This window comes from Anomalospiza imberbis, chromosome 17, assembly GCF_031753505.1.
Source record: "Anomalospiza imberbis isolate Cuckoo-Finch-1a 21T00152 chromosome 17, ASM3175350v1, whole genome shotgun sequence".
Classification (NCBI taxonomy): Eukaryota; Metazoa; Chordata; class Aves; order Passeriformes; family Viduidae; genus Anomalospiza; species Anomalospiza imberbis.
The window spans coordinates 3,205,999-3,233,859 of NC_089697.1; the positions used below are offsets into that span (position 1 = coordinate 3,205,999).

General features: G+C 40.9%; 1 protein-coding gene across 1 annotated transcript in view; it reads left to right on the forward strand.

The window, feature by feature from the left end:
- The window catches only part of PTPRT (protein tyrosine phosphatase receptor type T), a 444,327-nt gene that overhangs the window by 144,666 nt on the left and 271,800 nt on the right, over positions 1-27,861 (forward strand). The window contains exons 3-4 of the mRNA XM_068207489.1: positions 21,564-21,835; positions 27,674-27,755. Of these exons, the coding sequence (XP_068063590.1) occupies positions 21,564-21,835; positions 27,674-27,755 (354 nt within the window). The remainder of the gene's footprint in view (positions 1-21,563; positions 21,836-27,673; positions 27,756-27,861) is intronic.

Here is a 27,861-nt window from a genome sequence, read left to right on the forward strand (position 1 = left end):
TTTTACATTTTTCCTGTGGATTTTTTCCTTCTCTAAGAGACGGTTCATAACAGGAAAGTGTGAGCACATCAGTGATTTATTCATTTTACCGAGCACAACATCACCCTTGCTGAGAGGAAATCTTCTAGGGAGTTACAGTTTCATGTTTGTTTGGTTTTTGATGTTGTAGCAATAAGCAGAAAAACTCTGGCCTTAAGGGTGGGGAAGGCAGCTGGCACATGAATGGCAGAAGCAGCTGAACCCCTGAGATGTCTGAATAATTTCCAGTGTATTATCATCTCCTTTTTCATTACTGTATTAGAGGTCATTTAAAAAAATGGTTCTTTGAACTGGCTGACACAGTGTTCACAGAAATATTTTGCCCAGCTCCCACTGCTGGCTTGCATGTTAATAAGTGAAGCTCAAAGTCTGACCCTTGGTTTTGAAATCCTCTGGTGGCATGTCAGGACTGGGGAATAGGCTTGTAATTGGATTTTTAACAGATACCAGTGTGTTTTAAGCCCTCCTTGAACTCTATGAGTAGAACTGATGGAATATGCCAGTAAATAGGGAAAAGGCAAGTAAACACAGGATTTGGAGCATAGTGATCACTCTGTCCCTTAATTTCTGAAGGAATCTCTGGGATGCTCTTCCACCAAGTGCAAATTAGAAAGATCAAACAGCTGCTGTAAACAATACTCGTGGCCAGTTCAAATGAAGATTCAAATGAGACATAAAATTATTCTGTGGTTTGCTTCTTTTCTATTTCATTATTCAGCATAGAAAATCAATGTATGTATGTATGCTGCATGCATTAACAAGGTGTTATTTGTAGCACCTGGATGCCTGGAGAGGAAAAAAGCCCCAGAGAAAATAAAAAATAAAAAATAAAAATGATTACCTAATATATTGAGATTAGACAACATCAGCCTTGAAAGGCCTTGTTATGAGTGGAGAAGGGCTTGGCAATTGTTATCCTAATGACTTATTCATTAAAGAGAAGAAAATCTATATGGAAAGAACAAGAGAAATCCATGTTTCTCCACAAACATATGCATCAGCACAGACTCCACAAGTGCTGTAAAAGTGTGTACTCCTCCCTATGCCCATCACAAGGGACTGAATTATGCTGCCACTCTCTGTGGTGGGGTAATAGATCTGAGCAATGCTGACTTTAGAACACTAAGGACATGTTTCTCCATTAATTAGGGAGCACATTTTGTGTTTGCCTTTATTGAGGGAAGCTGTGCTGGTTGGACTCTTTGGGGGAGAAGGACAGATGCTTTTCCTTTCCCACTTTTTGTATCTGTGCTCAAATTTGCAACATTTTCAGGACAGAAAGAGGCAACTCCCCAATGAAACGGAGATATCAGGACAGTAAACCATTCAGGAATGTGTCTATTGATTTAGGAAAGAAAGGCAGTTCTGAATTTTATGGTGCTGGAGATGCCCTTCAGATCCTTGGCTTATTTAAAATTTGTCTTAGCAACAAATTTTCTGGTAGCACATCTTTGAGCAGCAGCAACTCTGCTGTGATTCTCAGTAGATGAGTAGAATTTCCTTTCCTTGTGATTTTTCCCTGTATAATAAGCCTAAACCATCTTCAGTTTAAAGGTTTCAAGGTTGCTAACTAATTACCCAGACTTAGAAGGCTTTCTCTGGAAGGTGCTGTACTGCAACTGCTCAGTATAAGATTTCTTGTACTATTTTATTTGAAAGCATAGCTGAATTTAAAGAGAAAATACCAGGCTAATTAGTTGCTTATCAAGTGGGATCTGTCAATTTTTATATTCTTTATTTGAAGTAAAACCCACAGTTTCATGCTGTTGAAATATAAAACAATTGGACTAATTTCAGGTTGACCTTAATGTTCACTCTGTCTTTGCTTTGAAAGCAGAACGGTTCTCCCAATATTTACATTTATTAGGAAAATGTTGTTTTTTAAAGAGTCTCTGGGAGATTTTCAGGATGAGGCAGCAGCAGAACTGATTTTATGGATCCTCTTTCAGCCATTGGAGCCACTTCTGGTTGTGCACTGAGAGGCTGGAGGCCAAAGCCAGGTTGTGGTTTATTCTATGGCCCTCTTGGCTGTGTAAATGGCATTTCACACCTTCTGTCTGGCTGTGATAAATGTGATAAATGTGAGGAATGAGTCCTAAGAACCCTGCCCTGGCTCAGGGAGTCTTGGCTCTCGTTTCACCGGGAGTTTTAGCAAGGGCATGGTCTGAGCTGGGACAGCTGAGAAGTTCAATGAAAAAGTGAAATAAAACTAATTTTTCTTGTGATTTGTCCCTGTATAATAAACATAAAATTTCTTCAGTTGTGCTTTGCTGTCAGTGTCATCAGCTTTCAGTGTGGCCACAGTGTTGGTCAGAATACTCGGAATTCCATATGTGTGGTTTGAATACTTGTGAAGGCTTTGGTTTTTTGGGAGGTGTTTGGCATGGGAAAGATGAGAAAGCAGCTATTCCCCAGTTGGCCAACAGCTCCCTGGAACTGGCTCATGTCTTGGTTTGAAAAGACAGGTAGGCAGGAGCCTCTCTTGAAATAGAGAATGTAAACCCCCTCCTTCCAAATTATTCTAATTTTGAAATCAAGGGGCTCTCAGGCAGAGATATGGGAGGAGGAATAACAGTTCTTTATTAGGAAAATTAAAAAAAACAAATGCAATAGTACAAACAAAAGAAATCAAACCACTGCCAGAGTGAGAAGAGGCCCTGGCAGCCTGTGGGTCAGGGAGGTGGCAGCAGTCCCATCCCATGGTGGCTCAGCCCTCCTGCAGTGCCAGCTGTGCTTCTGCTGGAGCAGGGATCCTGCACAAGGGTGGAGTTTTCCTCTGAAGCTCCAGGGCTGCTGGAGATGGGCCTGGGCTTCCTCTGGGAATGCAGTGGGCAAGAAAGCTGCTCCTCTGGGAATGCAGTGGGCAAAGGCTGCTGTGGGGTTCCAAAGTCAGATTGTATCCAGGTAGGAATGCTTGGCTCCTCCCCTGGGCGGAGCATCTCCCCATGGGATGATGGAATTTTCTCAGCCATGCAGGGACACTCACTGGCCATGGACAGCAGAGATCTCCTGGAGGGAGGATTGGCTGTGGCAGAGATGAAGAAAAGACTGCCCAGTGAACAGAGAGAACTGCCCCAGCTCTGACAGATGGGGACAGAGCACACAGCCCAGCCACATCCTGCATCCTAAGAGAGCCATGCAGCCCTGAGCAACCTTGTCTGGAAATTCCCCTGGCATGCTGCTCATGATGCATGGGAGCACTGTGCTGAGGAGGGAAACCCAGACATTGTAGCTTGATTTACCCATGGAACATCTTCGACATCAAAGCTGTGTTGTAATAACAACATCTCTGAGAGCTTGATGAGTAATTAAACTCATTTCAAAGTTACATGTAAGCAGTGCTTCACATTTTAACACATCCTATAAGACTTTGGCTGTAAAATTGTGTGGTTGAGTACATGGAATTTTAAAATCATAGAAAGGTTTGGTTTGGAAGGGACCTTAAGGATCATCTAGTTCCAAAAAAACCTAAAAGCCTACAAAATGCTCCAGAATTTGGTGCTATGTGGTGTTTTAGATGCCTTTTGATGCTTGATTCCTAGCACCACTGTGTATGAAGGAGACTTGCTCAGTAGTTTCCTAAATAACAAATGGTTAAACAATCTTTTACACTGAAGTGTATGAAAAATATGTTAGTGAAAAATAAGTATATTAAAGAGCCAGAGAATTCCAGGGGGGTTAAGGATATAGTCTTTAGAAATACAGCTCTTAAAAAACTGATAGGGAAATGATTGCACGCTGAGTCTGACTGATTCTGGAAACAGGAAGAAATTACACTCCACTGTTCTTCCAAATTAGTCCCCTTAATAGAGGCTGTATGAGTACTAAATAGAAACTGAGCCAAATGGGGTAAATTATCTTAATTTTTGTTAATTCATTTATACGCTGTCACAATACGCTGACTGAAAAAAAAATCTTGAACTGTTTAAAATGGTGCAATAATAGATCCAGTATTTTAGAAAAAAAGAATGATAAGATTTTTAAAGACTATTTTTTTGAGGAAGGATTACATTTAGCATGTGGTACCTACAGCACTATGAAATCAAAATTTCATAAAGATATCTGTGCTGCAAAAGTAAATCTAGGACATGTTACCAGTTTGTAGTGGAATATGCTGAGCCTTTGCCTTACAAGGGTGAAATGTATTTGTGTCTCCGGAAAGCACAAGCTGCAAGTGGTGTGTGTTCCAAGTGGAAAGGTGTGTTTTAAATGGACTGCCTGGAGATTTGGAAATTGGATTCTTCCTTCTAGCATAACTAGGCAAATCTGCAAAGCAATTGCCAGGTGGCAGGACTGCTCAATCTCAGTTCCTCTGCTGGCTCACATCATGGGGCTCTGTGTTAGAGAGCACTGAACAAATGGAAAGGAGCTTTGTTTTTCCACAGGTAGTTTCTACATTTGCATCTGAAGTGTTTCATCTCAGGTACATTTCTTATTCAGCCACTGAAAATGGTGATTACAGAACTGGTTTGAGCAGAGCATTAAGCAGGACTATCTTAAGATTTGTATTGTTTTTTTTTTTTTTTTTTTTTTAAGTGTTTGTTTTTATGTAGCATCTTCCTAGAGTTGGGAACAATTCTATGTGTCGAGCAGCACTGAGTCCGTTGTGTGTGGTTAGAGCATCACCAGCCTGTGAGTTATCACAGATCACTGACACAGTTAAGATGCCAAACTTGAAGCATCAGTGCATCTCAGTGCTTTATCAAAAAACAAAAGAAGGCAGGCTAAATGTCCTTGCTTTATTTTTTTGTTTGTTTGTTTTTTTTTTTTTTTGAGAAATTTGGTAGCTTGAGAACTACTCAAGTTTTCCAGGATCTAATATCATTGCTCCTGATAAATCAGTTATCCTGGCAGTAGAGTTGGCTACCTGTATGTACACTCCCATTTAAAGGGAAATATTCTGGATTTCATTAGGTTACTCCTCACAGTGAATTTATGATGGCAGTGATCTCTGTGAATGACAAAGTCATGAGCAACTTCTGCAGGTTACTCTGATGGTGTGTCAGCAGAACCTCCAAGGCAAAAACTGCTGTTGCCAACCTGTTGTGGCAACAGCAGTTGGAATTAGAGGTTGGAATTAGATGATCCTTAAGGTCCTTTCCAACCCAACCTGTTCTGTGATTCTGTGATAAACATAGAGATTATTTCAGCAGCTGTTTTTCAGGAGTATAAACTTCCTAATTTAGGCTTTATTAGGGTTTAATCAGTGAGTGGCATCATTCTAGCCCTGTGCATGGAGGATATGTTAGACCAGTAGCAGCCAATCTGTGGAAGGGTCCTCTGGAACAGGAACTGTAAAAGATCTGTCCCAGGTTTTTGCTGTTAACACTGCTTCATTTTTAACTGCCTATTTTTTGGACTGTGTTGCAAACTTAAATAATGTTAATAAACAAGATTTTGTAATGATCTGTTTTATGTTGAACTATTGGAGAAAGAAATCTTATTCATTTATGCATTTGAAGATGTTTTCTTATTTCTCCTGTGATTTTTTTTTACCATGGCTGTCTGGTTGAGTGCAATCCGAAAGACATGGGCACTCAGTGCTCTTTTGGAGTTGCCTTCTTAATCCAAGGTGGTTTAGGTTGAAGTATCCTGCGGATTCTCATGCTACCTGTGTTCTGCACAGATCAGAAAAGAGTTCTGAACACTTACTTGACAAATACTTTGAAGATTTGGGGATGTATCTGTAAAAGATAAAGTTACCAGGGTCGTTTTCTTGCATGAAGAGATCTGAGAGCTTTAATCACTTCAGGGAAATATCAGCAACTTTTAACTATGACATGCAGAGACACACATTTATCAAGAGATATTGCTGAATTTCCTTACAAGCCAGGCATCCCTTTAATGCTTGGTGTGGTATTGTCAAGACAACCAAAGGAATAAGTGACACCAAGTGGCATTTCTAGTGGCAGAAGCACAGTGAATATCTGTCACACAGTGTATGATTTGGGTAAATCTAATGTACATCCTGAATTACACTATTATTGTCAGTGGATTAAGAACTCTCATGTCCAGAAGCTGACAGGAATCTGGGGTGTGTGTTTGTGTGTCTGTATGTGGAGGATGGCCTCCAAATTCTATTCCTTCAACTCAGTAGGAATTTACAAGTGAAAAGATGAATGAAAACCATCCTGGTTTGCTAGAACTGTTTAAACCAGGTTCTAAAAATGAGCAGGATGTGGATGTTGGGAAAATCTCCATCCCCAAATCCATATCAGAACAGTGTTGATGTTTGGAACTGTCTAGAACACAACCCTTCAGTAAGGATAGAATTTGATATGTTAAACTGGGAGGAGTAGGAATATGATCCTGGATTAGATTTGTGTAGTAGAGATAAATGGGAAAACTAAATGCTTAACTGTGTCTGCATGCTTAGAAGGTCAGGCTGTGTGTAGGAATTTGTGAGCTAACTCAGTGTAAATCCTACATAAATGGCTTGTTTGTTTGCAAGGCCTTCAGGGGTAATTATTTTTCAGGGATAGATAATCCTACTGAGAAAATGCTTGTTAATAATTTGGCACTGATGCTAATCATGCTGAGTTCGGGGGGAGGTTCATTTGTCTGGGTCATTTAGAGCAGGATCAGAACCCCAGAGAACTGCTCAAGTGTGTTTTAATTTGAGTTCCTTCTACTCAAGGTGTTTACAACCTGTTTCAACTGCAAAGTGTCGGAATTGTAGCATAAGCCTTGCCTGTGGAAAAATCTCTCTTCCCTTTTGAAGTCCTGCCAGTACTGAAGCTGCATTCAGGTTCTAAAACATGACAGAAGTTTCTACTTTACCTCTTGGCCAACTGAAAGGCTCTGCTGTAATTGCCTAACATCTAATCAAGCCTCAATGTTTTATATTGTTCCAAGATGTTTAATTTAGAATTTTAGTTTTTATTCCTATTTATGCCAGGAACATCTCCCAGTATTCTTTGTCTGTTAATGAGCGAAATGTGTAATCCCCCCAAATGTTTTACACCTGCTTAAATTACAGCAATTTTGACAAATGGAATTAGTGAATTGAAAGTGTGTCAGAGAGCTGCTTTTTTACTGAAGTACATGCAGATCTTGCCATTGCTTCCAGTGGAAGAATTAAGATGAGCCTGTACACAGGAAACTACTGCCAGCTGTAGTGTGGATCTGGATGTGTTTCAAACACTGAATCATGGTTCTTGGGTTTTTTTGGGTTGGAAGAGACCACAGAGATCTCGTTCCACCCCTTACCAGGGGCAGAGACACCTTCCACTGTCCCAGGCTGCTCCAAGCCCTGTACAGACTGGCCTTGGACACTTCCAGGGACCCAGCTGCTCTGGGCACTCTGTGACAGGACCTGCCCACCCTCACAGGGAGGAATTTCCTCCTAAAATCCCATCTAACCCTTCCCTCTGACAGTTTAAAACTATTCCCCCTTATCCTGTCACTCCATGCCCTTTTCACAGGTTCCTTTCCAGCTCTTCTGGAGCCCCTTTAGGTTCTGGAAGGGGCTCTAAGGTCTATCCAGGACCTTCTCTTTTCCAGGCTGAGTAGCCCCAAATCTCTCAGCCTTTCAAATAAATGTAAACTTTGAGGATAAAAATGGCATTCAACTCTCCAAAATGGAGTCTACTAAGAATAATTTCAAACTGTAGTGTAGGGACTTGAAATTGGGGTGAAAAGAGAATCTCAGAATAAGAATAGGAGATTCTAGGTTTGTTTAAATCTCCTAGTTGCAGGAAATGAGAACTGGTGAGTCAGTGAGAATAGCAGTAATTAGCTGCTTCACTTAGAGAAAAATGCATGCTTCAGAGGCTCCAGATGATTACTTTGCACTAGTTTTAATTCTAGAAATTACTGTGCCTTTTTATGGACCTTTCTGGTGGATGTCAGACCGAGGAAGTGTTGGGTAAATGACTGGTTATCATTTTGGTGAGGAACAACAAGTCTTGGATCACCTGAGGAGATTTTGGAGTGACGTGGCTTCTTTGCTGATGTATTTCTTTCATAGCTGTTTAATTGACCACTAAATAGAAAAGCAGTGGGAATTTTTTCTTTGAAGAAGAGAAAATGGAGATGATTCCAGGAAGCTTGGAGGGAAAATGATCGAAACAATAATAAAAAGATGAATCCATTTAGAGTGGGTCCAGCACGGCAGACTCACCACCAGAACCTTTGCAGAGGAAAACTCTGACTTTCTATTGTGCAGAAATTACTGTGCCAATGTAATAATGGATTTAAACTGGATTTATTTCAGAGCTTTTGAAATACCTTTCAGAGTTTATTGTCTAAAGTAATCCTCAGGGGGAAACAAAACTCCCTGTGGGTTTTGAAGGCGAGTGCAGAAAGCAAATAGTCAAAAGTGTCAGAGGGTTCACAACTGATGGCCCAAATGTCCTTCCTAATAATGCATTAAATTCCATTCTGTGAGAAAATATGGACAATTGGATAACTAGAGTAGCGCTGAGAGAAAAAGGTGTGGGGAGCTGTGAGGAACTTGAGACAAGGTAACAGCTCATCAGCTTGAGGTAGGCTTGGGGCAGTTTCTCATAAAGAACTTGTGATTTTTGGTGAAAACTATGAAATCTGCTTACTCTACAAACTCAATGTATTCCTGGCCATGTGAACCAATCATTTTGCTGTGGCAGGAACTACTGGATAAAGGTGGATTTAGCTGGATCAAGGAACTCAGCAGTTACAATATCTGAAGTTCCCATCCAAGCAGTGGTATCAAGTCTATCTGCCATGGCCTGCAGAGCTCAGAATGGCTCTGGTAGTAACCTGCCCTGTTGGTTTTCAGCAGGAAAATCTGGACCAGAAAATGTGATTCAGTAGATACCATTAATTTCTAATAAAAATTTAATAACATGCACATAATGTTGTTTATTTCTAAATGAACTGCAGTCCACAGGAAATAAATCTCTCTGTACTTTTGGGCAATTTAGTAAAAAATGTTTACACAGGCATCCAGCTCAAAAAGCACATGGGAGTAACAGCCTTTGTAGATGCTGCTAATCCTGTTTCTGCCTAATATAAAAAAGACCAAGAAGTGAAACATGATAAAATATTGCAAATTATGTGTCCTTTAAGTGTATTGAGGCCATTTGATTAAAACAGGGGCATGTATGCAGTGGCTCAAAGGCAGCATGTTTCAAGCTACTCCAAAAGATGCTTTGTTACTAAACACAAGTGTCAAGTTATTTGAGCAAAAATTCTTGTCAAGTTTCAGTACTATCAGATGTTTCCTTAAATAATGATTAGACTTTGGTGTAATGATGGATGTAGTTTAATAATCTTTAATTATAACTGTGTGTTTTCAGATTTCTTTAAGCACAAATACTGTGTTGCGGTGGGAACCAGTCACCAAATAATCATTTGATGCAGAAATAGCTGCTATTTGGATTAAATTATTCTGTTATCACAGAGACTTAGGCACCTTCTTTGAACACCAGGACCAGCCACTGTGGGCAACTGAGCTGCTTCAAGCTGGCATTTCCTTTTCTCTTTTTTTTTTTTTTTGAAATATAACTCAGAAACATTCAGCTGGACAATGTCCCCCTGAATGGTACAATCCCCTGGAAAAGAGGGTGCTGGTAGCAGCCCCTCTGTTCAGGTTGCTGCAGTTCTAACAGGAGTTAAGATAAGCAAACAAACATTGTGTTTAAAAGAAAAATCTGGTGTAATTTAGTTCCCATGGGAATGAGCAAATGCTAGTGATCACAGCTGGGAAAGCCGTGGGCTGGCCATGGCTCCTTCCCCCTGTGCCAGCACACCCCCACTGGGGCCTGCACCAGCCTCTGCTTTGGCACTTTGGAGCTGCTCCTTTTGAGAAATTGTCGTGCTGCCATCCTCTGTGGTGGCTTGTGAGATGGCCTTAATTATTTTTGGACCCACGCTGCCAAATCCCATCCTTGGCTATGCTGCAGCTCTCCCAGAATAGCAGCAGTGACTTCAGCAGCACCCAGTGCTCAGAAACTGAGCTCATCAAAGTCGAAAATTTGGTGCAAAAATAGCTCAGCCTTTGACCTTTAACATATTCTGAGTTTGGAGCTGTAGTGTTGATCTCTTAGATGTACACAGAAGTGACCATATGGTTAGAGCAGAGTTATGTAAAATTGAAGACACAATTCCTCTTCAGACATCATTTGCTCTGGTTGCCTTTTGGCACTACATTTAATATGTGCTTTCTGTCACAAATAGAAAAGGTAATAATCCCTCTGCAGTTTCCCAGAAAATGTTACATATACAAAGCATATGGAAATGTTAGCCGAGTTGCAGAGAACATAAATGTTGGCTGGCAATGGAGCTGCATGCCTGCTAATGAGACATTTAATTCTGGCTGACATGGAAACCGCTCCTAATACTCTAGAATTATGTAATAAAATATATTTAGCTATTTGTCTTTAATGATTAAGCAAACAGAGAGCCCAGTGTATTGAAAATAAATATGTGCCTGAACCGTGGAGCTCAGTGCTGCCCAGGAAAGTGATGTTTGCACCAAAATACTTCTGGCAGCTGCCTGGCTGATGCCAAAGGCAATTCAAGAGTGGTTTCCACAAAGCCCTTGTTGGTTCAACCTTTAGGGTCCAACTGGCCCAGCAATTTAGATTGGATGTCAGTTTTAATTAACCACAGCAGCAAGAAGATAAGCACAGTTTATTAACTTGCCACGAGCAGGAAGCTCTGGGTAGAGATGTCTCAGCTGATGGTCTTGTGAGGCTTTGGAGACACAGAGGCTTTTTTTAGACACAGTAGACTGGAGCCTGAGAACCTTGAACAACACCAGGGTAACCACCTGAGAGCATTCAACCTGAGCAGCTTCAGAGTAGCCAAATTAAATAAATTCAATTATGAATTATTATAATCGTAATTCCTTGTTGTGAACCTGGAGCCATTCACCCATGCACCTCTCACAAAAGAGGCTGCAGCCAACCACTGCTGCATCTTTGGGAAGGGAGAAGGAGGCAGAATGTAGTTTGTAGTCTGTCCATTATCTTTTAAAATGTTCTTAGGGGAGGGGATTAGGCAAAAATAAAAATATGTGTTCAGAGAAAAAAACGAGTTGGAAAATAAGATCAACACAAAATAAAAGTCGAGAACAAAGGCTGCCCTGGCAAAGGACTGTTGTTAAATTTGTAATGGCTTAATTGATCAGCCACTGGATCTGGGTAATGCAGAGCAGTCTGTGAGGATAATCATGTGTTATTAGAAGCTGTTTTCTGTGTCTTTTCACCATTACATAAATCAGACCTTCATGGGAGAGAGAACAATGGAAACTTGACTTTTTAATACAAATTTTGTGCATGTCATGTACATTTAAGCATATCAGATCCTGTTTCTGGAGAGAGGTTTTACACTGGGAAACAACAGACATTTTTGGCTTGCTGCCCCCTCCAAGGAAAGCTGATGTTGCAGTGGCTGAGATGCAGTGATTTAATTATTCAGTTGCTTGTAGTCACCAACCTAAAACATGTGTTCTTTGCATCTGTATCCACCTGGTTGGAGAGATTTTTATTTTTAACCATAGGGTTTTGACAGGATACAGAATTTAATTTTAAAATAAGCGCCGTGTTTGAATACAAAGCTGAGGCACACAGAATAAGCAGCAATTACTTGTTCAAAAAGCATTGACCATTTCCTGTGAATGCCTCTCCTGTTAGTATCGAGAGAGAGAGGTGCATTTGGCAGCAGGTTATGCCCCAGGTTAAATCAGGTTAGGAAGGGATGATTTCTGTTGAATCCTGAGCCTTCTTGAGCAGAGGTTGTGACTCACATCCCCACAATGTCTCTGGGACTTCATTTTCAGGGTTCAGCTGCAGTTAAGCTCTTGGGTCCTAAGAACAGGAATTTTGATGCCATTAAATGAAGATATTATGTTGGATAATGGCTATTACCCCCATTTTTTTATTTGCCCATTTAATTACATAAACATTATTAACTGTTTAAATCAATTGCCTACATTTTACCAAAGTGAGTGGTAGGATAAGTGGTTGTCAGGCTACTGGAAATGAAAAGCAAATAAACCACTTCAGTTTCCAAGGTTTACTGTACATTTTCATCAGTTTTGAAAGAAGACATAACAAAATTAAATTTGCCGAGAATTCTTGACTATTGTTTACAGTGAATTTACAGTATGGTTTTATTACAAATGCCATTTCCTGATAGACTGGTGTAACTCCATTGTTAATGGACTCTTTTTTAATATCACTGCCAAACAATTTATACCATGTTTATAAATAACAGAATAAGGACACTGCTGAAGGAAACCACTGCAGTGACCTTAGCAACAGTGAATGCTGACAATGAGCCTATTAAAAAGGTTTTTCACTGCTGAGATTTATAGAATTGTTTCTGACTCTACAGCACACATTAGTTTTTGCTTCTCACTGAACACAGGCTCTCAGCTGTGGCAATCGGGCTTTTATTAAAGAAAAGTTTATAAAATGTGGGAGGAAAAGTCTAGAAATAGCAGTGGACTCCAGAGAGAAGCATGAGATATGTTGTGCATGTGGAAACCCCATCCCTGGCAGTGTCCAAGGCCAGGTTGGATGGGGCTTGGAGCAACCTGGGACAGTGGAAGGTGTCCCTGCCCATGGCAAGGGCATGCAATTAAATGTTTTTTAAGGTCCCTTCCAACCCAAATCATTCTGGGATTCTCTGATACACAGAACAGCTGCCACATGGCTGTAGCTGCAGAGCAAAGGTGTTCTCCTAAATTCTCTTGGACAATGATTTGTGTTGCAAATAAAAATGTGAGCTTGTTGGTGGAGAGGGAAATGTGATTGGAGTTCTGATGCTACTCTAGCTGCAGCTCTCCATGGTGATTTTTAAGGAGGAAAAACTGTGCTCCAGAGATGCAGGTGGAAAGCCATGCTGGATCACCTTGCACCACTGGAGTGAGAAATGTTGACGTGAATCTTTGTGATAAACTGTGCAGTGCTTGTTATAGACTAGAAATGATCGATGTCAATGCCTTCAGGAGCTCACTGACTCAACAAATGTCTTAGAACAAATGTCTGGAAGTGCAGTGAAGTATCATTGCTGTGTTTGTGTCCACAGCAATGAGAATTCATTTTTTTGTGCTGATTTTCAACACTGAATCCAACAGGTTTCTATATTGAGTACAGACTACTGGAGACCACTCTGGTCTTTAGCTGAGGCCAGAAAAAGGCAATAGAGAAAGAGCTATTATTTCTTTTTTCTGCCTTGTCATTTCTGAGGTGTTACAGTCAGTTTTCTTGTGCTTCTAGATCATGCCTTGGTGAAAAACTGAGGCAATAAGTCCCTCCTGTGCTTAAAAATTTCCTTGTCTCCACTGTGTTGGACACTCTGACTCTCCCAAGTGCTACTTGTCATTGCTATTCTTAGGAATTCTGTCTTCATGTTTCAGGTGAATTGTCTTCAGGCCAATGAAGAATATAAACATATGTCACTGAGGAAATGATGAAGTCAGAAGCTGAGTCCTGAACTTTATCTTTCTATTGCAAATCTCTCAGTCTATGTTGTTGGCTGTCCTTGTCAAGGCCACAGAATGAAGTGACCAAAAGTTGCACAAAATGTTACACTGCTAGAAGAATGCTTTTAACAACAGGGAAACAGCTATTTTTATTATTGATTTAAATAGTCTTGCAAGGTTAAAAAAGCATCCCATTAACAAATGGAGTCCTTCCCAAGTCCCTGCTTCACAGCCTCTTGCAGAAATCCCATTATCCCCCTCAAAGCCCTCTGCTAATTAGGCATTTTTTGGCTTGTCACTTGATCACCTGCCATATGGATTTTGTAGTTGAAGAGGTTGTGGTGACTCTGAACCACCAGAAAGTCATTAAATTTTTTTTTTTTTTCTTGTACTCCATTATGTAGTTCTGTCTTGTTTCTTCTGTCAGGGGTAGGTTAATCTTCTCCATCCAGGTTGGTGAAGCCTCTGCACTAGATGTTCCTTTCTTCAGCATGAATTCAGGGGGGAGATAAAGGGAAGCTGCCACTTGGCTGGAGACAATTCTGATGCCTCAGGTTTTAGCGTTTATTTTTTTCAGATTCTGTGCTGCTTTAGTGTGTTCTTCTGAGCTTCATATCAGGGGATGGTGAGCTCTCTGCACAGAGCAGGGAGACAAAACAATTCCTTCTCCAGGGAAGGAAGGGACCAAGGACAAATGACCCAAATCTCAGGCCCAAGACCACAAACAATGGCAGAATGAACAGAGAAAAACAAGAAGGATGGGACTTCAGCTGGAGCTGAAATTGGACAATGAACTCCAACATGCAAATGGAGCAAAACTTATAAATGTGAGAGACCTCATGACTGCTCGTCCATTTTGTGACCATTTTGGGTTCATCTTGGGTGTAACCTTCATAAGGCATCAATTCTGGGTTGTGAGCATCTTTCAGTGTCTGTGGGTCATCACGATTTGGACAGCATTTGTAAGAGGAGTGTAGTTTGATAACAAAGCCCAGTGTTTTATGGGCAGCAGTGTCTGGGTACACACTGAAATGCAGCAGTCCTGCATGGCTCAGGCAGTGGAATCAGTGGAAAAGTCTGCAGCTGGCAGTTATGGACCTGGGAAACCTGATTTTCCTAATTCTGAGGATGGTCCCACAATTGTTTGGTTTTATGTATAAAGCAAAAGCGTTGCAAACTTCTCCCCTCACAAGGCTTTCTGGAAATGAGCAGACCAGACCCACTTTTGCCACACAGTCCATCTCTCAGGGAGGACTGGGGAAGTGTTTCTGTCACAATCTTCACTTTAAAATATCTACGGCAAATATTTGAAGTAATATGAGATCAGTCTCATTCTGAGAAGATTTTTTCATACGAAAATCCCCCAAAATCATAATTCTTTTCATAGCTTTCATTTCCAGAAGAAAAGCTTTTTACAAATAATAGACTGTCTCTTTAAAAAATTCTTCCCTATTATCCAACAATTTCCCAAGTGAATGAATTGTCCTCATGAATGATACTGACTCAACTTGCCATTTATATTCATATTTATCAGTGAATCAAACCGTTTCATTGGTAGATTAATTCAGTATGACTCACATTTGAGAATTAAACCCCTTGGGTTTGATTTTGCCCCAATACGTGGAAAAGGGATGTGGCTATGAGATTTAGAAATTCTGGGTTTGTACAAACACTGCTGTCTGTGGTAAATCAGTGAGGTCAAGAGATTTCTGAGCCTTTTTCTGCTGTTATACATAAAAACAGATGTAAAAATGTGGGACGTGTGTAGCAGGGAATCATAAATTTCATCAAATAAGAACTACAAATTGAGTTACACAATCTTAATGTGCATGGAAATAGTAATTTATTTTCCCCAGCCTAATGTATAATCAAACTCCAGAGCTCATTGACAGAGACTTATTCCTGACTCAACAAAAATGGTGAGAGAAAGATTATTCTGTGGCTAATTAATAAATGGGGTTAATGCAGCTTCTGACTTCAATAAAATCATTATATTACTGATTGTCAGAAGATTGGAATAGTAAATTCTGCTTCACAGCACCCTGTGAAGAATTCTTATATTCTGCTTAAAGTGGCTGCTTGGCCACTGCTGGAAACTAACTGTGGAGGTAGAAGGACTTTTTGTTCTATTGTCCACAAACATATTTTGTCATATTTAACATATGGAGTGTTCAGTATCTGTTCTGTGCCTTCAGAGTGACTTGAAGGTAGTTCAGAGAGATCTCTTGTTCTGATCTGTGCTTCTGCAGCCATCCTGTGATAAAGGGAAAGGATCCCATGCTCTGTCTCTGAGGTAGTGCAGTGACCCTATTCCTGTCCCCTGGGAATGGAATACTGGGAAAGGGTCAGAGCACGCCTGCAAAGCAAAGCCTTGCCTCACAAATCCTTTCCTACTAAGAGGTGATCAGAAGCACTGAGTTTGTTTGTACCAGAGCAGGTGCCTGGAGGATGAGAGACAAAGGATTGAACTGGAAATGAAAGGTTTTGGACTGAATAAAAGGGAAAAAATATGAGGGTAGTCAAGCAGTGGAGGAGATTTTCCAGAGGGGATGGGAAATCCTCTGGGGAGGTGTGGAAGACTCAGTGGTAAGCTCAGGGCTGATCCTGCTTTGAGCAGGGGCTTGGCCTGAGGCCCCTTCAGCCCAGATTATCCCATGGTGCTTCTTTCTGCCTTAACAAGTACAGGTGTCAGACTCACTTTCTGGGAGATAGAGTTGTTCTTTGGCAACAAACACAACTGTGTCTGAAAACAGAGTGGTGCACCTGCTGGAAACCCACGTCTCTACGTCGGGAAGAGTCTGCTCTTTAAAACAACACTGTACACCTGGGTTTGGTGTTCAGGCTTTTAGAAGCCTCATTTTGCAGCGGAGCATTTTGACAGCTTCTTTTTCAAGTCTTTCCTGGTTGCTGTAATTTGACTTTTGAAGCTGCTCAGCTCTTCAAAGGCAGCAGTGAGACAGCACCAGCCAAGCTCTGCCGGGCGCTGCCAGCGGCTCCTCGGTGCCTCGTTCCTTCAGCTGTCATTTGTCAGAGCACACTCGTGTAAACTTAATGAACAATGTGCAAAGCCATTAAAAACTCAATTACGGCCTTCTCTTTACTGCAGACGTGAGAGGAGGCAGACATAAAGTGCTGATGTGTAAACACAATAGCCACCATCTGCTGCAGAGCAGCGTTTCGGCTCCAGAAACAGGAGCTGTGTTGCAGATGCATCAATAATAGGACGCTTATCAAGGCATCATTATCCACCAAGCAGGGGAAAAATTGAAATTTATGGCCAGCTAGAGAGCACTTCATGGTTTAATTCTCCAATTTTCAATGGTATGTTTAATAACTAGGAGAGAGTGGCGTTTTATGTTCCTGCCGTTGGAAAGGATTTTTGAAAATGAATTTATTTACAGTCTCCCTATCTTCCTTGCTTCTGACTGATCTGAACATAACACATTCATTTTTACATCGTCAGGATAAAACCAGCAAGATATTAATTAATTTAACCAGTTGATCCAAGTACACCATGTTTAATTGACATAATACTCAATTTGCTTGAATGAGCTTATATTTCTCTGTCAAATAAACATAAAGAAGAACTTTTGTCCAGCATAAATAATTTTTCCTCCAAATTTCATTTTTTTCAGTTTAGTGTAGACTTGGAAACATGAACTTTTATAAGGAAGTAAGCAAAACAATGAAACTCAATGATATTTTTGTTTCTTTTTTCCCCAGTTGGATATGCAACAGTCTAAACAAGAGTTTCTCCACGATACCTTTTGTTTTATTCATATTCTTGCCTGGAGACATTCAGGAGGCATTCAGTCATCTATTAGTCAATAATTTCCATTTGTGACATGTTACTTCATTCCTTAGTCCTTTGTATGAGTGGAAACTGTGACAAGTGATTTGTTGGTGCCAGACCAGATTGCATCTCTTTTATTTGCACATATAGGCCTATAAATTGAGAATAAGTCCCATCAGGTTCAGCTCTGTGCTCAGCCTAAAGAAGGCTGTCAGACCCTAAATCACAATATGTCAATTTTCATTAGGGATAATGAGGAAAACCACGTTTATCTTTAAAAGACTGGCTTGTCTTTTATTTATTTTCTCCTGGTGGGAGCTGTTTTCATGACCTTTCACCTACTCCTAAGTGATGGATCTTATCCACACAAGTTCCATAGACAAATTTGGAAATTTGTAATAGGAGAGTGGATCTCACCTGTTGATCTGGAAGCGTGCAGAGCAACTTTGTGAAGGTCCTGGAGGACAGGATACCTGCTCAAGTTCACACTGTAAAAAAAAATAAAAATAAAAATAAAAATAAAAATAAAAATAAAAATAAAAATAAAAATAAAAATAAAAATAAAAATAAAAATGTGTCTATTTGGGGCCAATATATAGGATATAGTGTATCATTTATTCACAGTTGAATTTTATATTAAAAATATATATATAAATAATATTTATATATTATTTTTATCAGTGATTACCTTGATGGAAGTACAAGTTTTCATCCCCTAGGATGTCTAGGCTTGAGGTGTTTCTCTGGATCCTGTGGGGTGAGCTGTGCCTGGGGTGTCCCAGGGAAGGGTTTGTGGGGGAAGCTGCCACTCCAAGGCTCTGCAGAAACAAACTTCTTTTCTGTAGCAGAGATGGCTCTGTAAGTGGAAATTTTTCATCTTTTCCACTGCCATAAAATAATACCTCTTATCAGGACTTTTCCTGAGAAAGTTCTGTTTCTTATAGGATTTCCTTCTGTATCTCTACACATATTGTATGTAAAAAAATCATATATTATAAATAAGAAGCTGGGAATAATTTATCCATGACAACTGTTTGCAAGTTTATTGTTTTAGTAATTAGGACTAATTATTTTGATAAGTGCTTTTTGGTGGATGGGTATTCTTGTTGGTGTTGTCAGTGGCTGGATTCAGGCTCCCCACTCTCCCCAGAATTATCAGCAGTTGCACAAAAGGCCATGAATAGCTTGTGATTCATTATTTTGTGGGTGGTGAAAAATAAAATTGTAATTTTTCCTTGGAACTTTTTATAAAAGCTGATGTTTTTTCTCCCAGAGGAAAGCTCGTTATTTTTATATATGGATCTGTAAAAGTGAAATACTCCCTAACTTTTGCTGTCATTGAAGCACTTACCTCCCCCAGTGCTGTTCAGGACTGTATTGTGTTAGACACAGCACAGATCAGAGCAGTTCTTTAGGGCAGGATAATCTACATATTATCCAAATTAAAGAGAGAAAAGATGAGAGGCGTGCCCAGAGGTGGAATGTTGTGCCAGGTGCTGTGCAATCAATTATGGTGTAAAAATCCCTTTTCCTGGGTGCCTCCCCGGTGCGGGAGGCACTTGGTCAGAAACCTTGTGAATGCACAGGAGCTCTGCTGCTCTTGGAGTGTTTCTGGGGGGCACCTGCCTCCTCCAGAGTGGGATCTGGCACTTGGAGAACTTGTCTTCGTTGTATTCCAGTGGCTCTGAAATGCCTCAGGCAGAGCATTTCGCAGCAGCTGCTGGACTCCTCCAGACCGTGGCACGTTTGTTCAGCAGTTTTACAGTGTCTTCCCTCCCAAATTCTCTGCAGAAGAGTGCCTCTTGCAGTGATTCTGACAGAGATCCTGGAATCCCTAAATGGGTTGGGTTGGGAAGGACCTTAAAGCCAATTCAGTCCCACCCCTGCCATGGCCAGGGGCAACTTCCACGCTCCCAGGTTGTCCCACGCCCCATCCAGCCTGGCCTTGGACACTTCCAGGGATGCAGGGGCAGCCACAGCTTCTCTGGGCACCCTGTGCCAGGGCCTCAGCACCCTCACAGGGAACAATTCCTTCCTAATTTCCAATCTAAATCTCTCCTCCTTTGGCTTAAAGCCATTCCCTCTTGTCCTGTCCCTCCATTCCTTGTCCCCAGTCCCTGTCCAGCTCTCCTGGAGGCCCTTTAGGCAGTGGAAAGTGCTCTAAGGTTTCTCTGGAACCTTCTCTTCTCCCAGTGAAACTCCCCCCAGCTCTCCCCTCCTGGCTCCAGAGCAGAGGGGCTCTAGCCCTGATGGATCTGGGTGTCACAGTCAGCCTGCCCAAACCTGGCTGTGTCACGTTCCCAGCCTGCTGCCTCAGCTGAGGGGCTGTGCTGCCTCTCCAGGCCTGCTGGCACCTGTGCTTGATGATAATAAATGTTCTCAGGTCATAGGAACAGAACCCAAACCTCAGGATCTGAAAAGTTTCGTTTATATGAGTAGATTTTTAAGAATAGTGTGTATACATTACATGCTGATGGAGGGGATTTTATGGTTGACTGGGAGCAGAGTTACGTCAGCACTGGGCATTTGTCAGGATCCTAATTTTTAGATAGAACTCAGAAAGTTTGGATTCAGCTCTGACGTTTCTCCAAGTCCTTGCTGTGAATCTGGAATTTCTTGACTTGGGACCATTTTGTTTTTTGTTTTTTTTTCATTTCCACTGAAAGGCAGCATTGCCAGAGACCATCTTGCCTATAAATTTTCTTAGAGTCTCTTGCTCTTCCCCAGCTGTGCTTGCATTGCAGTGGAATTTTCCAAGGTCTTTAGAGTGTGTAACTTTATTTTTTTTTTTTTAAGATTGACTTCCTCCTGTCAATTCTTTACAAAATGAATATATATCATATAAACACAGGGGGAAAAACATCTTCTGATGGAAAGTTGCTTGTAGCTGTTATAAATTTATAATATATGACTGTTCACTGCACAGAATTGATCCAAATGTTTGCCTGGCTCATCTGAGTCACCTGCTCTGGTGAGGAAAAGGGAAAGTCAATAGGTCAGAAGTGAGGCAGGGCTTTTCAAACTCAGTCTTCTGTGAACTGCAAGAGGCAGCAGACAAACCCATCTGCCGTGTGGCTTGGCAGCAGCATCAGAGTCAGGAGTGTCAAGTGGGCTGTGTTTGATCAAAAATTATCATGCCTGGCTGCTGACACACAGATTCCCCCTGCCCCATCCCGGTGTTTTGTTCAGTTCTTTCTGAGTGTTAGTGTCTGCACCCACATAAAAGAGATCCTGTAACCAGAACTGAATCAAATAACTCTCATCATGTTCTCCCTTATTGCTGACATTTGTCACCTTGATGCATCTGTGAGGAGATGAGTGGAGGCACAATGTGCTATAAAATAACTGCTTGATGAATCCAAATGTGAGTTCAACGTGGAGTGCCACGGTTAATATGATTCAGGCTTCCAGGTTAACAAACTCATAAATTGCCTTAGTATACATTTCCCTCACTAAATTCAGCCTACCCTTCCCTCCCACAAGAATTATTGTCCTGTTGCATTATTACAAGTAAAGATGTTGCTGTTCTGTCGGCAACCCTCACTTTGTCGGGCTCTGAAAATTGGGGTTTTCTTAGCATGACCTTCAAATATTCAGGAGCCAGGGTTCACAGATATGGATTGGAATGAAGGGTGTTGGTTGATGCAGGCAAATATCAGCTGAGAGCTTTACTCTGTTGTAGTTTTTGTGTTGAATCACAGCATTGTTAAGATTGGAAATTACTTTTATATAGATCATCAGATAAACCATCAACCCAACACCATGCTCACCACTAAACCACATCCTCAAGCACCACATACACACATTTCTTTAACACTTCCAGGCATGGTGACTCCACAGTCTGTTCCAGTGCTTTCCAACACTTCCCATGAATAATTTTTTCATAATACCCAATCTAAACCTCCCCTGGTGCAACTTGAGGCAGTTTCTTCACATCCTGTCACTTGTTACCTTGTACTGAATGTGCCTTTGGGGCGTGGTGTGCAGCAGGAGAACCTGGCTGTTGCTTGAAGTGGGAATATACTTTTGTTTAGAGTGACTGTGTGATCACAAGGTGATAAAATAATACCAGCAAGACAGCATTTCCATTTTGATTTGCAAGTTATTTAATAGAAGTGGTTCTAGCTAGCCCTGAATCTACCAGTGTATATACCCTGCAATTTTAATATCCTTTCTCTGCCTAACAACTTGCACCAAACAGCTGCTTCCTTCAGAGGAATTTTGTGGCTTGTGAGGGAACTACTGACTTTTTGGAACTGTTTACACCAAAAATCCAAGCAAACCCATTCTTTGTTCTCTTTTTCCTTTGTTCTGCAGGCTCCTTCATGATGGTGAACAGCTCTGGGCGAGCATCAGGGCAGAAAGCTCACCTGCTGCTGCCCACGCTGAAGGAGAATGACACGCACTGCATCGACTTCCACTATTACCTGTCCAGCCGGGACCGCTCCAGCCCCGGCTCCCTCAACGTCTACGTCAAGGTCAACGGGGGCCCCCAGGGCAACCCTATCTGGAATGTGTCAGGAGTGGTGACCGAAGGGTGGGTGAAGGCAGAGCTGGCCATCAGCACCTTCTGGCCACATTTCTATCAGGTAGGGGTCTGTAATATTTTTCCCTCTCTCTTCTTTGGATGTCTGTTGTTAGTTTTGAAAATCGACGCCTCCCTCCTTGAATTTTCCTTTCAGAATAAATTCACCTGTAGTGGATATATAGGCAGCTTGACATATTTCTTTCCTCCTCACTTTTTTCTTTAGTTGTTGGCAGGCCACGGACTGATGGAGGGGAGGCAGTTATTGACTGGACCCACTTGTTCATGAGGAAATTGCCACTTGTATTGGCATTTTCTGTGGCACTGTGTAACTACAAACAAAACAGTTTCTGGATATGTATCTACTCTGCATAAAGCTTCCTGGATTATTTTTGGACCTTGGTTGGGTCTATAAGAAGAAACATTTTTTGACTTGGCTTTGCATCTTGTGTCCATACGAGGGGTATAAGGACAAAAGGTACAAATAAAGTCTTATACCACAGTATCATATGTGGATATTCTTCACTAGACCCTCAGTTCCTCCTCTTTCTAGCACAGCTTTATTTATTCTGTTAGAAGATAATTTTTTTAAAACAAGGACAAAGCCAAGGAATGTAATGGCTATGCTATTTTTTGGTTATATTAGTTTTACACCAACTTATTAGTTGTCTGTTTCAAACTTCATTTTGCAACTTTGCAGCCATTGTTTTATTTCAGTTATATAGTTTGCACACAATGGACTCACATACTGCTTTTTATTTGTTGAAGGGGTACCTTTGTCTTGTTTTATATTCAAGACACACCTGAAAAAAAAAGAGGCTGGGAGATAATTGCATCCTAAACCTTGCAGGAGATTTGATGTCCATGTGATACTAATAAAAGCCATGAGTGAGACAGGCATCGAGATAGAATGAACTATGAAAAGGCAGCAAATAGTCTGTGTATAAAAAACAGCAGGTAGAAAAGCCTCTCTTTTTCTTGCTTCTAATAACTGGGTAGGGGGTCTGTAAAATCTGAGCTGGAGGATGATGCTTTAATGTTCTGCCTCTGAAAGAGTTGTGGATACCAGCAGAATCCAGGGAGTGCACCAGGCGGGCGAGAGGGAAGGATAAAGAGATGTAAATGTGTGGAAAATGGTGTTTTAAGGGCAGTGCACAACCTGTGACTGTTCTGAAGGCACACTGGAGCGCTCCTACTCCATTCATATTAACATGATCCTGGGCATGAAGCAGAATTTGCTTCATCGTTGGTGCTCCAGAGAGATAACAGAAATGATCTTTCACCCAGAAAATCGGTGCTTGAAAAACCTATAAAAGGCAGTCTGATCTCGCACTAAGAGGGATCCTGCTCTCAGATATATCAATAGGAGGCTTCCTGAGCCTCACTTACGTCTTTTAAAAGTACTTTGGCAGGTCAAGTTTGCTTTTCTTGGGCAAAAGAATCCTTTAAATCAAACAAGAATTTTCTACTGAAGCACAAAAATGAATGGTTTGGAAGGCAGCAGTACCTGCCCAGTAGTAGTTCCTTCCTAGAAAATGCAAGGGGCTTCTTCTTAATTTGTGATGAGTGAGAGTGATGTCTTATGGTGATCCTTGTATTTTTTGTTCCTTAAGCATGGCTTTTAAAATTTGAGATCTGTCCTGGGTATTATTGGGATCTCGTAGACTGATTTCAGCCTCTGGTTTTATAAATCATCCTGTTAGTGGTCTGTAGTCCTGTGAGTTTCTACATTTAAGCAAGGTTTAAGAGAAAATAAAAAGAAAAAAGAGAACTTGAAGCTTGAAAAAATTAAGAGGAAAAGCCTAAAGTAACACTTTTGCCTCAATAAGTCCAGAGGTGTGAGGATGACAAAACTTTGGTGTGTTGCTGCCTGAGGAGTGTCTTGTTCTTCACACTCATGATCTAGAATGTGCCACTGCAGTGTTATTTAATAAAATTCTGGGTGGGCTTGCGTTAGAAGGGACCCCAAAGATCATTTCATTCCAGCCCCTGCCATGGGCAGGGACACCTTCCACTATCCCAGGCTGATCCAAGCCCTGTCCAACCTGGCCTTGGACACTTCCATGGATCCAGGGGCAGCCACAGCAGCTCTGGGCATCCTGTGCGAGGGCCTCCCCACCCTCACACTTGCCAATTCTATGTCAGCTTTAAATCAAAATTGCATTCTTGGAGAACTCTCTGTACACAAGAGGCCTGACAGCCTGTTCTGTATTTTGAAAAGACCATGCAAAACCAACATTTTCCCTAAATATTGAACTCTGCATCAGGCAAAATGTCAATTATCCTCCTAATGCACAGAAACCACACCATCCTGGACTGGGATGTACACCAAAAATTCAGGCAAGCAGAACAATCTGAAGCTCTCTGCCCTGGTCTGAGACTTTGTCAAGTACTTTGAACTTTGGAGATGTGGCTAGTGGAAGATCGGTATCCAAAGCAGTTGCCAGAGGTCGTGTTTGAGGTCTGGCAGTTCTGTGCAAGGGTCATAGGAGTCATCTGGCTGCAGAAGCACTTAGCTGAGATAGAAACGTGGGGAGATTTATCATGTCTACCCTGGAGTTACTTGTACTTGGATTCTCAGCCTGCAAATGTTTTCCAGCGTAGCGAGGAAAAGCTCTAATGGCTCTTGGAGAAAGGTAATACGTGTAATCTTGAATTACTGCTTGCCATAAGGATGAACTCAGTCCCAGAATGCACCAAGGGCAGCACTAGAGCCTGCCAGGAAGGTGTTTTTTTGATGTATAGCAAGGAATGTTATTGATCCATGCCCGGAGAAAACTGTTGTAGCACAACAGATGAGCTGGGCTAGGCTGCTAACACAGACATTGTTGGTAAATCACAGCGCTGGAACGGGGGCTTGTTCAGTGGGAGGGAAACATGAAATGACTTTGTATTTGCAGACCTCAGGAGCATTTAAGAATGCTTTTTTAAAAGTGAAGCCTTGTATTTTGTCAACTGTATTAATTTTCTTCTATTTAAATGCAAAGCATTATTAATTACAAAGCATTGCCTGTCTCAACCATCATGCTGTGTTTCCAACTGAGTTTAAAAAGACAAGAGCAATACTGAGCATGAGATTTGCAGAAATGGGCCCCATAAACATTTATTCCTGCCTTTTCCCCATGGTGGGTCTCAGTTCCCAGTTTTCAGGAAAGCCTGGGTGCTTCTGTGCTTCTGACTTTGATAGGGAAGAGATCCTTCAAAATATACAAAAAGACAATAATGTGTAAGTTTGAACTGGAAAAGGGCAAGAATATCTGAGTGTAAAGCAGAACAGAATAAAAGAGTTAAACAATATTGCTTGAATTGAGAAGAGTCCTCTACTCAGTGGATTCTGCACCAGTGGACAGGGATTTTTTAGAGGCTGAGTTGGTTATTATTGAGTTAGATTGTGCTGTATAAAAGACCCTGCACATGTTAGTAATTAACCAAAGCCAATTCTCTGTCTGTTGGTGCTTACTTTTGCCACCCACTCATACCTGATGCCAGTGCCTTGGAGAACTTACCAAGTTCTTGACTTGCAGATAATTGAAAATTACTTTGTTGTGGCTTATAACTTTTCACAATAGTAAAACTAAAATATGATTTTGTAGCTGTAATGTTGCACTTGAATTCAGGTCTGAAGGGAGTTGCAGTAGAGCCTTGCATGACTTTCCCAGTAAATGTAATTTTTATCATGAATGATATTTAATTGCTAAAGTAATTATAATTTCCATACTAAAGACTGCTATTTTATACTCTTATTTTATACAGCCCCTAAAAAGCCTATCAAGGACCTTGATAACACAAAACACTTGCTAATGGTTTTTGGATTATTTTATCTTCCAGTGGCTTGCTTCTTCCTAGTATTTCCTGGGCAGCCTAATTGTTAGCCAGTCCCTCTGGAGGAGAACTTTGTTTCTACATATTATTAGCTCCTGAGCTTTTCTTGGCTTGTCTTTGCCTGTTTTTATGCCTTTTCTCCCTTATGGTTGTATTTCAGGAGAGGTCACATATGGCTGTGTTTTGAATTGGGGGCAGAGATCTTAGGAAGTCATGAAAACATGAGAAGAAACCATGTTCCGGAAGCCCAAATGCAAAGAAAAATGAATGACAGCGATTCTGTAGCTAGGAAGGATATTTTTGCTCTATTTTTATCCAGGGCAATATTTGGACAGTTGAACCTTTTACTGTATTTAAATCTTTTGATGAAGGACATAAAGAAGAGGCTGAACAGTGACAGGCTGGGAATGCCAGCTTTTATTTAGAACAAAAAGAACTGTTTAAAAACCAGTTTTAAATAGTTAATTCTGTGGTCTAGTAGTGAATTTTAGATGGAATGACTACAAGTAGCTGCACCAGAACACTGCTCTAATGGCAGTAACTAATTAACTCTGTCCTTGGAAACTTGATTGTTTACTCATGCAAAAATCAGCAATCCAGCACAGTGTGAATGTTCCTTTAGTCAGATGGAGTGAGACTGGGAATTTCCCTTTCACCTGCAGAAGACAGCACCCATTCCTTCTCCACCCATAATTTTTTTAATGTGGTAAAGGACAGCACTTTGTTCCTTTGGGAAGAGAATCAGTAATTTGGGAGGTAGCATCACTGATTATTCAACATCAGGCTGCTAAATAAAAATAAATAAAAATAAAAATAAATAAAAATTAAAATATTAGTAGTTATTATTATTGTTATTATTATTATCATGGTTTGACATTTCAAAACCTCCTATTCCTTGTAGAGTCAGTGCATGACTCAAGTTGGAAGGGAACCATAAGGATCATTAAATCCAACTCCCTGCTCCTCTGAAAACTCAACCATGCTGAAAACTCAACCATGTGTCTGAGAGTGTCCTCCAGATGCTGCATGAACTCTGCCAGGCTGGTGCTGTGTTCATTTCACAGATCTCCCTCCCACTGAAGAACCTTTTCCCAGTGCCCAACCTGAACTTGTCCTGACTCAGCTTTTTCCATTTCCCCTTGTCCTGTTGCTGGTCCCCAGAGTGAGATCTGCACCTTCCCCTCCACTGTCCCACTTTCCAAAAATTAACTTATTTTCAATGATGTCTTTATCAGATTTTTAGTTTTTGTTGTTTGGTTTTGTTATTTTTCTCTGCGCTGCTGATTTTGTGAGAGTCCATATATTTTATAACAAGATACTTCAGGGCAGTTTTCCAGGTAAAAATCACAAACCCATAGAGAAGAATGAGATTTTTATTCATCTGTGATGGAATATCTGTCTTTTCAGGCCCACATTACTGAAATGTTTTCATAATCCAGGTAGACAAATGAAAAAAAGAAAAAGTTTGTTAATGTACCATTAAGAGAAATTGTACATATGGTTTTGAAGAACATTCCTCCTCAGATCATGTTAGTGGAATCCAGGGAGAGGCAGAAACAACACCAGTATATCCAGGAAAATCTAATTTCAGTCCAGAATCCAGTGTCATCTTTTGCTTGGAATTTACTTCCTAGTTCTGCAAGGGCCTGCAGAGTGAATCAGGGTTTTCTCCAGAAGAATCCATGCATGGTCACTGATCCAGGAAGAGAATTCTGTAGTGCTTTCTCCAATTTTCCAAGGCATACTGAGAACAAGATAGCAAATTATTATCCACTTAATGTTCTTGGACTGGTGTTTAAGTGAATATAGGTGTGTGCATGTACCCAGGGCACTTTTTGCTTTTCCAAATCAGAGATGCACAGAGCTGTCTTTAATCCTATTGAATGTTGCTCTAATCCTTTGTTTTGCTTCCCCAACAGATTTGATGTTGCATTCACACACTGAATTGCCCTGGTATCCCTTCATTGTTAACAAAATGCCTTGAATGACTCAGACTTGGAATAACAGCAGAATGTGGTCACTGCTGAAATTACTGATGTAAATGTTCTTTCTCAAACATTTTTTTTCTTCTGTATTTCAGGTGATATTTGAGTCTGTCTCTTTGAAAGGACACCCTGGGTACATAGCTGTGGATGAAGTCAGAGTCCTCGCCCATCCCTGCAGTGAGCACTCTTTATTTTTCTGACTGTACCAGCATGGTGTAGGCCACAGTTTGTAGTCTAAAGGAGAGATTTACCCAGTTGGGTCAGCACTAAAATGTCTTGTCTT